Raw genomic sequence first — 14432 nt, forward strand, 5'->3', positions numbered from 1 at the left:
GCCCTTGAAGGCTGCTTCCCTTCCTTGAGTGACGTGCGTGGAATTACCTAAATTCCAACGGAAATATATGTAACATGTTATGAGCCTTGTTTTTTTCTCGTTTTAATCCTACATGAGTCGTAAATAGGCTGCATTCGGTTGGTTTGTTATAATTTAAAACCACTTGCCAAATGTGGCAAAATCTAGATATTTCAATTTAAGACCATTATAGTGGTTTTAGTTTTCACTTTATGGGTTATATTCTGTTGCATACTATCATTTGATTTCACGGATGTCTACACCTCACGCCATCTCTTGGTTATCACATGTAACTTTCAGTATGTAGCTTATTTTTTTTTTTCAGATGTATTGCGCGTCTACAGTTTATTACATAACATTACAAATGTATTACAATATTACAACTAATCAACTTGTCGCAGTAGTCGTAGCAAGGTCCGTAGCATCTGTAGCAATGCCTGTAGCAAGGTGTGTAGCAACGTAATATATTTGTAGCGTTGCGCGTTGCTTGTAAGGGTTATAACTAGAACAATGTAAATTAAATATCTGTAGCATAGCAGTATAGCAATGTAGTAGGTAATGCGGTAAAAATAAAACAATTTAATCAATAGAATAATGTAACAATTATCATAGCAATGAGTTACTGTTCGTAGCAGCGTAGCATGTTTGTTGCGCCTATTGTAACACACGTAGCAATGAAATGTAACATGTTTCGTAGTACTAGTAGTAATGTTGTAGCCTGTAGCAGGGTCTGTAGCAATAATGTTACATTTGTGTGGTCTATAGCAGAGGCCGTAGAAATGTAGCATGTTTTCTAGCACTGTAGCAGAGTCCGTAGCAATTTTGCTCGTTTCGTAGCACTGGAGTAGGTTTGTAGCCGTAGTTGACCCTGCTACAGTGTTATTACAGTATAATTTGTAGTGTTGTAGCACAGTTCGTAGCAATGTAGCAAGATTCGTAGCACTGGAGTATGGCTGTAGCCGTAGACCACCTCAAATGGGGCCCAGCAAGGCTGATGTCTGATCCGGAGCCGCGGACTACCTAGTTGGTTTACCGGGGTTTCACTAAAAGCACTAAAAGCAGTAGTAGGAACGGGATGGTTTTTAGTCAGTAAGAGTCTGACACTTCCATTCACCTCGCCCAAGGCGAGAGAAGTCATTTGATGATATATATTTTTTCATACAAGAATTTTCCTTCCATGCTTTGATACGACACCCAAATAAAACAAACGTTTAATCTTAATCAGCATATTATTTAATTTCACTATCATTTATATTGTAATCATGTCAACCGTCATTCCGACAGGAACATTGCAGACAGAGGTAATGTACGGTTTCACAAAATTCATAGGTTTTACAATCTCTTTCATTTTAAACCAAGTTACTAATTGAATACAGAATACTTAGTACGAGTTTGTTTTACGTTCAATGAGATCGAAACGAGAGTGTGTTCGGCGCTCTGATTGGCCGGCACGAATTAACCAACCAATCAGAGCGCTGAACGCGCACTCGATTAGTTTTCGTTCAACGTAAAGAAAACTCGTACTAAGGGTACAGTTGTCGTAGTTAACAATTTGTATTATCTACTTATGTTTAAATTGTTTACAGTTAACCGATCGCCTAATTTACTTTGTCATATAGATGTAGGTTGTTTCTTTACGTTGTTTCATACAAATACTTTTTGTACCCATATTTATTTTAATCTTAATCATACATTTAAGTCAATATCGGCCGAAAGCCTCGTTAAATTTAATATTATTGGGACACACAATATATAAATGACATTAATAATACCTTCTCAATACAATAAGGAGAGATTACTAAACATTGCTGAATGCGTGCTTTGGCTAAGTTTGTCTCTGTCACGCAAGATTGTTTAGTTAGCGCTAGACAGAGACGGAAATATAGCTTGTTAAGTACGTGCTAGTAATGTTTATGTAACTCCACTTTGAGCCTTATTTAAGTATCCATGAAACTGGGCTTTAAGTACTGATCGTTATTTGATTACTAACCACCGAACTCAGAGTCATCTTAACTTAACCAAATTCCTTTGCAAATGTTTTTGATTATTAAGGAATAGTTTAAGTAAACATTGAATGTTTCTGAGTGCGGCAGTAAATACATGTCTCACACAATCCCTCACACTTCGATGTTCGAACACATTATCGTATACTTAAGTACAGATATAAAATTGAGCTACAAAGTTATCACACGAATTACTTATAATAAAATACAATAAGTAGTCGTGAAAATGGACAGTGTATAATAAATAGAAAATGAAACTATATTTCGTACTTAACTAGGTATAAAATGCTATAGCAAGAACACGATCACGAAGTATGATATATGAATATAAGCAGAATACTATATAATTTGACTTCACGTCGCTAATTGCTAAGAATAAATGTATATATTTATAAAATAAGCTAGCAAGTAAAATCTGGCGATAAGCTCCATATGAATAACTACCGTACACAGATACATTTAATGATTACTTAAACTATTCCTTAGTAACGATTTTGTATCAGAAACAATTGCTAAGGACTGGGTTAAATAACCATTAAAAGACTCTGGGTAAGGCAGTAAGATTTGCTTTGACGTTCAAAAGTGCCTTTCTGGTCTATTTGAAATAAATGATTTTGACTTTGACTTTGATTCTCTAGTTTAATGAAATGACACGCTCATGTAAATTACAAAATGCTTTAATTCCGGGAATGAATCAATTAAGTCTTCTTAAATATTACCGTTTGTTGAGACACTCCAAAAACAAAAAACAAAATAAATGCTAGACTTTAGTGTTTAGGACTTATCTGTTTCATAACACATTTAATTATTAAATTTCTCATTCCCAACTAGAACTTTTTATATAGAAATTGTGATAAAATGTTACAATATTCGTATATTGTAACAACATTGGTTGTGTTGTTACAATTTAAGTACTTTACACATAGTTTGAAGGTATTTTGTGACTTCTTGTATTATGTTGAAAGGAATCACAATACAATGATGTAACGTTACATAAAAGAGAATAGACTTGTTTGTTTTTAGATGTACATAGATTAATTTATAGTTAGAATGTAATAGGTAAGTCGAGTTCTGTGGGAGCTCTTTATTCAAATGCAAATAAGTAGTGCAATGAGAGAAATGTGCACTTCAAACCCATTGTTCTATTGTCTTTAGTTTTTCCATCCTTTCGATAGTTTCAACATAATTAAGTGCCTCTACTAAGTACATTAATTACCACGGTCTTTTAATGCCTACACGATTTATAAGACGTATCAGTCACATATTTTTCTGTAAAACTTTTGCTAATCGTAGATACAAATATAAAAAATATAGTAAAATTATTAAACTTAGAGCCGATTCAATTCCTAATTACACTTTCATTCCACCAAAGTTTACGCCATGTTTACCGAAAATAGCAAGAGGAATCATGACTTAATGTCCAATCCGTCACGATTCACTGTGCATACGAGTAAGTGCATTGTGCGTAATATCAAAGATTTATAATAAAACCCGATATTAATAATATTAACCCCTCCACACGTTCATTGTCAAATGCATTCTTGTTTATGACTAGCCAGTCAGTAAAGTTTTCTTATGAGATGTAAAACCACACACTTATAACTTGAATTTGGGATTAATGTATTATTAATTTCGGGGTAGAAAATATTGCATAACCACGGCAAGTTAGGGTGCGGTGTGGCGACGTGCTAGCTGCGTTTTGTAGACGGGTTGCTTGTCGCCGCCGCTGTGCGCTAGTCACGCGTACGTTTCGCGGAAACGTTTCTGGAGATGGTGAGCTGCGTTGAGGAGACGGTGGTGCAGCGTGAGGTGGGGGTGCGGGGTGAAGGCAGGGGGCGCGGGGGCGGCCACGGCGCGCAGTGGCAGCGGCGGCAGCACGGCGTCCTTGTCTGGGTGGCAGAAGAAGGCCACGCAGTGACGGCCGCGAGCGCGCGCGTACGCACCTGTGGGTACTACCACGCGGTGCACCTGTCGACACAACAACAATTGTTAGACCAAATCCATTATGACTTAATAAAAAATATAGGGTACAAATTAATTTAATAGTCTTACTGCCGTACTCAGAGTCATTTAATGCTTACTTAAACTATTCCTTAGTAACGATTTTGTATGGAAAACAATTGCTAAGGACTGGGTTAAGTAACCATTAACTGACTCAGAGTGCGCGAGTTTGTCTATTAATTAAATTTATGTAAAATACTTACAAGTGCTGGGAGAAGATTAGCAGTCCAAGCGGCAAGAAACTCTCCTGACTGAACGAGTATCGCTCCCGGGAGATGTCCAACTTTCTCCCATTTATCACTGCCGTTCAATTTCACCTGCAAATAAAAATATCAAGTCAATAACAATGTTCTCAAAATATCTAGACTTAAATTACTCTATCCGGTACAATGGCATCAGGAGATTAGAACAGTCATTGCATATAATAATGATGATGATCATGGAATTACGTTAAATTATACTTAAATGTCAAATAATGGTTTATTGAATGACGGGATGATGCATCGAGAATGAGTCACATGACTCATGAACGCGAAAATTTGTAATTTTACTGCAGTGGGTGACGTGTTCTTCACAGGTATTTTGTTAGTGTGGTCACATGACGTTGGTGAACGACACACAATAAAGGATAAAGGAAAAGATCACGAGGTGCTCTAAACTAATATTTAAGTAGCAAGTGTGATTAATGCTGATTTCTTGCAAGCTTTTATTTAACTTGCAATGTGTATGTAATAGGAAATACAGGAATCTTGTAAGTCAATTTTGAAGCAAATGGTTTTTTTTTAATATGTTTATTTACTTTTGTTCTCCACGGACTCTTGGTCCGTGCCCTTGTCATACAATTTGTTTTTCTTTTTACAATAAATCTTATCAATATGGTATCTACCTTACACACTACAATTAACCACAACTATTAAATTTTAACTACAAAAATACTTACGATTAACATATTTGTTTTCTTTTTTTAATCAACTAAATTAAATTTACCGGCGGCTCTGCCAAGTCAGTCCACCAGCGCGCTGGGAGAGCCGACCTGCCCCAGCAGAAGGCACTCGTTCACGAGTATGACGTGTGTGTCAGCAATTGGTCCGGTCAACCATTTTGTTGGGAACGGAACAACCCAACACACAGCGCCACCGACTGTAGGACATTTATGTGAGCGTGACGCCTCAACCCCTGTCGGGTGGGCTGACTTCAACAGAGCTTACAGAAGTCAAAGAGTTACCAATTATATAATTATATTCTTATTTACGTTTTCCGCATACACATTACCTCCCGCTATATAAATTTTTATTTTAGTCCGAGGAACATTTCTCGCCCAAAAGCACCCCCACAACTGTCGCGTCTCTGTGTTTGATGGCCATTTTCAGGTTGTAGTCCATAATCCCATGGTCGCTCTCTTCGGCAGCCCTTCTGATCAATTTACTTATCGCGTCATCACAGTTGTCCGTGTAGTAGATGCAACTATGTGTGTGACGCGAAATTGCAACTACTGCATGTGGTACGCTATCATGAATTTTTTGCCTCTTTGTTGCTGTGTTCACAACTACCACCTTCGCGGACGAAAGTCCCTGAGCCTCGTGTATAGTGAGGATGCGTGATCCCTCGCCCGACCCGTATCCCTGGTTCTTAAGGGATTCCTTTTCTGCCTGGGTGTGTATCAGGTATAAGGTGTCGGGGAGTGATTTTGGGATCATCGCTCCCGAGAATCTTTTTGTCTCGAGGGATCTCACGCCCGACCTGGACGAGTATATGCCACTGTAAACTGTGTTGAGAGCATAGGCCACGTCCATCGGATTCCTGTGGGTACACAGCAACTCCTGACTTATGGGTGTGATATGTGTAGGGCGGGCGTAGTGGAGAGGGAAGAGGTTGTCACGATCAATGAACGGGAGCTGATTTATGTCACCAATTAGCAGGACCTCCTTGGCTAAAGTTATTCGGGCGGCCATCACCACGGCTCCAAAGTGGTTCATAAGAGCCTCGTCTACCATTAGTCGAGTGCAGCTCTCTCGCCCCTTCAAGCCGTTTACTAAGATGGACGCCATTGTTCGAACCCTAGATTTGACTAGTAGTCCCCCAAATCGACAAGATAGTTTGCCTCTGAGGTCATTTGCTGCTTCAGTTGTTGTGGTGACAATAAAATCTTTGTCCGCATCAAATTGATCCACTATCCAAGTCGTTTTACCGCATCCAGGGACCCCGTTCGTCCAGTGAAACCTCGGAGTGCACCAGTTCTCAAAGGTTATGCCGTCCGGTCCGGATTCCGATATGGATTTTACCATTTCTAATATCCCATCGTCTAGCATAATCCTGGTACACTTTGCAACCACCACTAGGGAATCGTTGGGGGGAGTTTTAAACTTCACTACTCCGCATCGATTTGATTCCTTCTCGTCCAGCGACACAAATCCTGCAGTGGCGTTGTAAGCTGCCATACTACGACTTATAGAGGTTCCTCTCAGCACTCTCGATGTATTATTGTCGTATATGACTGCTTCTGCTGCTTCGAGTCTATCGTCCAGTATCAGCTCGTTACCCTGCAGATAGGTCTGCAGAATGGCTTCGCAATTCCGCAAGTTAACCTGCTTAGTTGCTTCTATTACTGCGACAAACTCGAGAAAAGCGTTTATGAGATGGTCTCTGGGAGTGGTGGCTTGTCGAAGCTTCGGTGGACAAACGTGGCCCATAGCTGCTCTTGTTGGGGATGACCTAGAATGAGCAGACTGTATCTGAGTGGGACAGCTCTCCGATCTTTGAGTGGACTTGGATGCATTTTTCCTGAAAGGTGACGCAATGAGTCCGGTTACTGAGCATATGGCTGTTGTTATTGCCCACATTCTACCTCGGGACGCTAGTTTTTTATTTTCCCTTTCGGTGGCCCGCTGTTGTTGTTGCAGAGCGCTCTGTTGCAAATATTGTTGCTGTAAACGCTCTGAGCCGCTTGGAGAATCCACCCTTGGCTGGCGCTGAACTGACCTCTTGAGGAAGCTCAAATCTTCCCCCCTGTCCTCGTACACGATGACCTCATGATGTTCCGAGGCCCTAATGCAGCCCATAAGGTCTGCCGTTTTCCCTTTCTCATAAGCCACCACTGCAGCGTCTACGCTAATTATTCTGGAATGTATGCCTTCTACGTCTCCCCACTCACCCACGCCTGACAGCACCTCACATGCTTGTGCAAAACCAGTTATAGAGTCGACGCTGGAAAACATTGCGATTGTTTTATTGCGTGTTCGCAACAATCGACAGCTTCGACCCAACAGTTTCATGTCTGGTAGTGCATCATAGACTTTGCGTCGCATGCTTGTTCTGGATGTGCTGCCATTGATCAGGGAGGCTAGGCCCGGTGAAATAGTGAGCCATTTGTTGTTCCTTTTTTCGCAGAAGGCTATCCCTAGTCTTTCGCTGCTGGTGTTCATGAATAGGGCTATCCCTCGCAACCGTATTCCTTTGGTGCCGCGTTCTCCATGTAGGAGTATTTGCCTCTCATTGATTATGAGCGGCTCATTAGTACGAGGAGTCTCGGGTACTGCCGTGGCAGTTGTTGGTTGATTCTCCAAGGTGGCTATTTGGTGTCTATTATTTAATGTGCTGTTTCTTTCAGCCGCCCTGCTAAAGATAGTGTCTATGTAGCTCAGGAAGTGCGGTCTTTTGACTTTATCAGCTAGAATGGCACTCAGATTGGAGGTATCCAGATTTGTATCTATTTGAGCCTCTAAGCTGGATCTGGCGGCCAGAAAACGGGGACAGTCGAGAATAATGTGCCATACTGACTCACTGATGGTTAAGTCGCATTCGCAACCTGCATTTTCTTTTAATTTGAATCGATGCAGGTACTCAGCGATCCCTCCATGTCCAGTCAACGCTTGTACTTGGGCAGGTGTTAACTTTGTCGATCTCACTAAACGATATGCCTCATTGACATCCGGGAGAAACGTCTTAGTGACCTGCCCAGTAGTGGAGGTGGTATACCTGTCCTGCCACTTTCGGATGGTTTCGTCTCTGATTTTCTTTTTGACGTAGGACATGGGTACCATACAGTAGTCTGCCGTGGTGTTACTTTTCTTTTTGGCAGCAATTTTAGCTAACTCGTCTGCCCTCTCATTCCCGGCCGTTCCAACATGGGCCCTCAGCCAGTAGAACCGGATTTCTCTTCCCTGTTCCTCCACGGTCTCCACACACTGCTTTATTTCTTTGGCCAAACGATGGGTAACTTTGGGGTTCTTCAAGATGTCGAGTGATGACCTAGAGTCACTCATGATGTTTACTCTAGTTGCTCTGCTGTCAAGAACCATTTTGGCAGCTCTGTTCAAAGCGTATAGTTCAGATTGGAAAACCGTGCAGGAAGGGTCCAGACTAAAAGTGGAGAACACTGACTCACGACCCTCCTCCCACCAAGTCAAGGCAGAACCGACGCCTCCCTCAATTCTGCTTCCATCTGTGTATATCTGAGGGCCGGTAATTCCTTGGACGAGAGGAGTTCCAGAGTCATCGCTCTCCAGAAGCTCATAGTTGATAGATATTAATTTTGAGGGATGTGGTTGATCTAGGTAGTTAACCTGTCTTTCGAGCTCCTTTTGAGGTGGTAAATAGTCTTGAGATAATCCTCTTTTAGTTAGATACAGAAGCAAATGGTTTCAACCGATTGAGCTGGAATTTTGTGTACAAATGTAATAACTTGTCATGAGAGATTTATGTATTTGTATACCCAAGTATTTTGTATATATTTCTGTCTATTTGAAAAGATGTGTTTAATTCAGCAGTGGAGCAGATTATAGGATATATGCTATTCCTTACCTCGAGTCCGCCTTCAGAGTCCTGGGCCAACAGAGTGAATGTGCCGTAGTCTGCGTGTGCGCCACAACGCGTGTAGTGCACGGCGTCGGTCTGGCAACAGGGGCCCACGTCTTCGGGCGGCACTGGGGGGTAGTACAACAACCGCATCGTGGATGGGTTGCGACCTTCCGCCGTCAGCATGCCCGAGTGACACGCCAGCAACGATGTCGGGGGAACACCTGGAATTATAATTAAGATATTTTATAACTTATGACTTTGTTTTAAAATTCATAATTATACATAATGTACTTATTTCGGTTTAGGTACAGTCATGTACAAAAGTCGATGACGACATTTACATTTTCAAAATCACTGCCCAACAAGAAAGGCGCCTGTATTGAATGAACTTCATTTAGGATCAAAACTAACTGAACACTGTGTAGGCAATCCGACTTCGACATTTTCGTGTGCCTTTAACCCGAAAAAGTAAAGGGCCCACTCTAATTAGACAGTGTTTAAAAAAAACAAATTACATATTCTATTTTGTATTCTTATAGCAATCTTGTTGTTTAAGTCGTAAGTAGTTGTATTTATGTAGGTTTTTACTAGCAAAACAAAACTTTTATTAGCATAACCAGGATATGTTCATACGGAAGTCAAGATTTTCATCGCTCAGTTTATGTGAATGTAATTATACAGACAACAGATGGCGTGTTTGTCAATCAAACGTAATGAGTTCCAAATAATGTTTTAGGATAGTCATTAACAAATTATGACGGTAATTAACCTAGAAATGAGATCATTAGAGTATATTTGCAAACTGGTACTGCCGATTTGGTAGTTGACCTTTAAATGTTAATTAAAAATGCGATATTCTAATTACTTTTGTGTTTATGCTGTTTATTCAAATTGTTTTGCTGGCGCCAAATACAATTGTCATTGATTGTAGTAGGTACTAAGTTAGGCTAAGTTATGTGTAAGTGTGAAATGAAGTGCAAAGTTTAAAATGATAGAAAATCATAATATGTACAATTTTTTTTAAATGTTGCCCACACTAGGATTTTCTCCTGTGTCGTGGCTACGTTTAAAAAAATTGTTGGATCACACAAAGTGTTGCTCCGTGCGGAAATCAAACCCGTTATACGTTGCATGACAGCCAGTTGCCTACCCATCGCGCGAACCGTGCAGTCATTATCCATTTCGAATTACATTCGTAAAGTATCAAAAAAATATGTAAATCTTACCGATAGCATAGGCGAGGGCCTGCAGCACAACACGCGAGAGGTTGGTGAGGTCCTGTGCGAGAGGGATGGCGTGTTTGGTGAACTCCGGCACCTCCTCCTGTGCAGGCATCGATGATGCGGACAGCGTGGTGATGTTGAACGAGTGACGTAACTCCTGGAGAAGGAAAGAAATATAGGAATTATTTGTCAAGTACCTTTATGTTTTTGTTTAGATCGGTTTCTGACTTGCTGGATAGAAGTTAAAGTTTATCGATGGAATGATACAGAATAAAAAAGATAAAGTAAATTTGAGACTGCCTATTTTATTTAATTAGAGCTATGTGTGTAGACGAGGTGGGTGGGTTGTAGGCCAAAGGTACTACGTTTCCTAGGTCACAGGATTCATTTAGTCTTGATTATTTTCCACAAAAAACCGAATGCAAAAAAGTTCAAAGTTTTCATTTATTAAGAGTTGAGACATTACACGTTTCTTTAGACTTAGTGAAATACGACGCTAATTTGTAAAAATACCTAAGCAGATGTTAACTCGTAACACAGCAAACAGAAGTCGTGTGAGTGTTGAAATCGAGTATTGTGTTAAACGATGACAATAACTACAGTGAAAGTCTGTAGTCTAGGTTTTCGGGTTACGCTAATTTAGCGTTCACTCGCTAGATGGCATTAGTAGTTCTTCAAAGCGCCCGCCGTGTTTTAAATGCGACGTCGGAAAATATTATGCAATGTTTTAGAGGAAATACTAAATATCTGTTGTTGAATGAACATTCTAGATGGATATTATAATGTACTAGATCATTAGTCTTAACCTTATAACATATAATTCTAGTTTTTATTTCAAGTGCGTTAAGGTACATTTCCGTTCTGCAGAGTATAAGTATTTGTCATAATATCAGAATTTATACTAGAAGATACGACGACAAAAGAGCTCTCCTTAGTGCCTATCAAAGGACGTTCGATATTTTAACAACTTTTTCCTCTAGACTAAAACATGAGTAAGTAGACAAACTACTACTAGGTAGAGTATTGTAGTAAAATTAACTAGCAAATTATGAATAAGTAATGCTCGTTCCGTTTTGTAATTCAGAATATAATAACTACAAAAAAATATATATTATATTACTACTAGCCAGTTCGGCTGCCTCGTTGGTTACGACTTGCAACCACATGCGCAAATTAAATATTTTCGCAAATTTAGTTTTTTGTAAATAGCACAGAGAATAGAGTTATACCCAATATGGTAATAACCTCACCCTCTAATACACGACGCGAAAAATAACAAGTTTTAGACTTTCGGGGATTAATAGGTAAATACATTGGGTGATTATGATTAATAGGAATGTGATTAAAAACTCACCTTCTTAGTGGTGTCAAACTGGTCCATGCCTGGGCGCACATACCCATGGTTGCTCACCGGGTTGCGTAGATACTGCGCCTGGCAACCTTCTGGCAGAGCGCAGAAGTTGTCCAGGTCAGCATACACTGCTTTCAGCTGAAAAGAACAGAACAGAAGATTATAAACAATCGTCGTTTACGTATTCTTCTTTATTATAGAACAAAAGGTCCCTTTTAAGAAGAGTTAGGTCATAATTTTCGAGTTGGGCGATGGGGTTTGAGTGTTTGAGATTTTACTTAGGTCAATGATTTTTTCTTGTCGAGTCCGTTCCAAGAGCAACGTTTAGGAAGAACAAGGTGATGCGATACCAGAAGCTGCGGACTGCCTAGCGGGTTAACGGGGCTCTGCCTCGAAAAGCAGGAGTAGGAACGGCGTGGTTTTTAGTCAGTAAGATTCTGACAGTCCCTCTCGCCTTGTCCAAGGCAAGCCATTAGATGAATTTCCCTCCTTAAAAAAAGGTGGTTAAAATAAATTACGTCTAATTTTTTTGAATCTCCGGAATGAAAACTTAGAACTAACTGTCACGAATCTGGCAATGATTAGGGAAACCAACGAGGCTGCTAGCCTTCATATTTTTTTTATTTAAAGAAGTTTGACGTTGCAAATGGGAAGTTAACTCAGCAGGAATAAATATGACGTTCTTTGTTAATTAATTCCTGATAAATATGGTTTAACTTGTTACTCTCATACAAATTGTTTTCTTCGGTGCAAGACAGAGATGAATATAGTTTTAGTTATACAGCTGTGGATCAATACACATAAAAAAAAATATTCTTCGAAATTTAGGTATGTATGCGCATAATTCTCGAACGACTGCACTGAATTTAATAATTCTTTTTTATTTTGTGCCTATGAAAACAAGGTTTGTATAAAAAGTTTGTATGGAAAATATCACTCGTTCGAATGGGTGGACGGCTTTTTAACTACATAATTATAATATTCGATATTATTATGGTTAAAGTAAGACCTACGCACTTTTTAGACATTAAAAAAGGCTCTTGAGACTGTAGGCGTTAAAATATGGAAATTAAAAATGTCATCGCTTCTTTATTCAACCGTTATCTGACCTTAGTTTAAAGACTAAAATTCTGTCATGTTATGTGTTTGTGTGTATGTTTGTCAGTGACAAACGGACTCAAGCACGTTAAAACGGCTGAAGGGATCGGAATGTTTGGAATAGGGGTTGATTATGGTCTGGAATAACACATAAGATACTTTATTACCCTAGGGAACGCGGGCAAAACCGCTGGCAGAAACTAGTTTTTTAATAAGAGATTCATGTATTTTTTTTCGGAGTATAAAGGAGTATGAAGAGGTTATTTACATACACAATTTAAATATATAATACAAAAAGGTAAGGTAAATACATTAGTTAGGTCATTTAAAAAGTAAATATAAATATTCTACTACTATTATAAATGCGAAATATTTCATGTTTATGGACTTTGTGCTCATGTCGCTGTAATTGGTTGGTTTATTCGAGCCGACCAGTCCCCCTAGTATGAGTTTAAAAAAACGCGTTCGGCACTGATTGGTTGGTTTATTCGAGCTGGCCAATCAGAGAGTCGCGTCGAACGCGTTTTCGTTTTGATCTCGTCAAACGTAAAACAAACTTGTACTAAACCCTCAAAACGACAAACACTCTCTCGTTTCGATTTATTTTAAACGTAAATCTAACTCATACTAAGGGTACAGTTGAGCGACCAAGAGATTCAACTATGTACCTTAGCATTTAGTTGTTTTAAGTATTTGAAAGGTCATTTGTAATGCAGGCCTTGGTCAAATGTGTATTGTGTGTGTCAACTTGTCAAGATTACTTATGCGATAAGAAATACTAATATAATTTGAAACTACGTATAAATGTGTTTTTAACCCCCGACGCAAAAAGAGGGGTGTTATAAGTTTGACGTGTCTGTCTGTCTGTCTGTCTGTCTGTCTGTCTGTCTGTCTGTCTGTCTGTCTGTCTGTCTGTCTGTCTGTCTGTCTGTCTGTCTGTCTGTGGCATCATAACTCCCGAACGGATGCAGTGATTTCGATTTAGTTTTTTTCGTATGAAAGGGGACTTATGTGCGAGTGTTCTTAGACATGTTTGATGAAAATCGGTTGAGCCGTTTTAAAGTTATGGGCGATGAAAGTGGGGAGAGTAGCCGAAGGTCTGCAAATATACTGGGATGGGGTCTCAAATTAAACCGCACTGAAAGAAGATATTGAAAGATATTATTTTTTCGTATTACCAAAAATAAAAAATAAATAAATAATTAAAAAAATAAAAATTTAATTAAAAATTTAATGACAAAAACATAAAATTTTCAATTTAACGTTTTATTATAAACAAAAAATCTTGAACCAATATAATCTTTAGCCTACTTATAGAAAAAAAAAATAGGAATTAATAACTATTATTAGAACTTAATACGGGATATTTACCATGTTTATTCATTTTATCGAGTTTCCGATATTTCGTTATTTAAAAACTTATATAGTAATTAATAAGTCAAAAAAATAAATAAAAGTGAACGAGCTTGACCTTAGATGTAATCTTTACCTTAACAAGAATCGAAATTATAGTAAGTATATGTAATATAGTTACTAAGCCTAACTCAACCTAACCTACCAAGCCTAACAAACCTACCTATAAAAAGTATAAAATAAAAAATTAAATTAAAAATTTAAAAAACCCCCGACATAAAAACTTAATTTCCCTTTAAAAAGTAAAAAATAATATAAGAAACTTAATCTTAAAGTACCTAAGAATGTACTAATAATTCTAAAAAAAATACGTCACGTTGGGGGACCGCATTCTTACGGACTGCACGCTATATTTCTATTTTCTGCGTTATAGTTAAGTACTTAAACATCAATTTACTTTAATAAACACCAAGCATGTGATACTTATGAACAAATCGTAGATAAGTAAGAAATAATTAGGAGCGGTCCCCCAACGCGACGTATTTTTTTTTAGAATTATTAGTAACTTCAAGATTTGACCACTCAGGT

General features: G+C 38.8%; 1 protein-coding gene across 1 annotated transcript in view; it reads right to left on the minus strand.

Moving 5' to 3' along the window:
* Positions 1-1228: 1228 nt before the first annotated feature.
* The window catches only part of LOC118262971 (uncharacterized), a 51427-nt gene continuing 38223 nt past the window's right edge, over positions 1229-14432 (minus strand). The window contains exons 3-7 of the mRNA XM_035574689.2: positions 11397-11531; positions 10046-10199; positions 8823-9040; positions 4226-4339; positions 1229-3989 (exon numbers count right to left, since the gene is read on the minus strand). Coding sequence (XP_035430582.1) covers positions 3759-3989; positions 4226-4339; positions 8823-9040; positions 10046-10199; positions 11397-11531 — 852 coding nt within the window. The 3' untranslated portion in view covers positions 1229-3758. The remainder of the gene's footprint in view (positions 3990-4225; positions 4340-8822; positions 9041-10045; positions 10200-11396; positions 11532-14432) is intronic.

This window comes from Spodoptera frugiperda, chromosome 12 (assembly GCF_023101765.2).
Source record: "Spodoptera frugiperda isolate SF20-4 chromosome 12, AGI-APGP_CSIRO_Sfru_2.0, whole genome shotgun sequence".
Lineage (NCBI taxonomy): Eukaryota > Metazoa > Arthropoda > Insecta > Lepidoptera > Noctuidae > Spodoptera > Spodoptera frugiperda.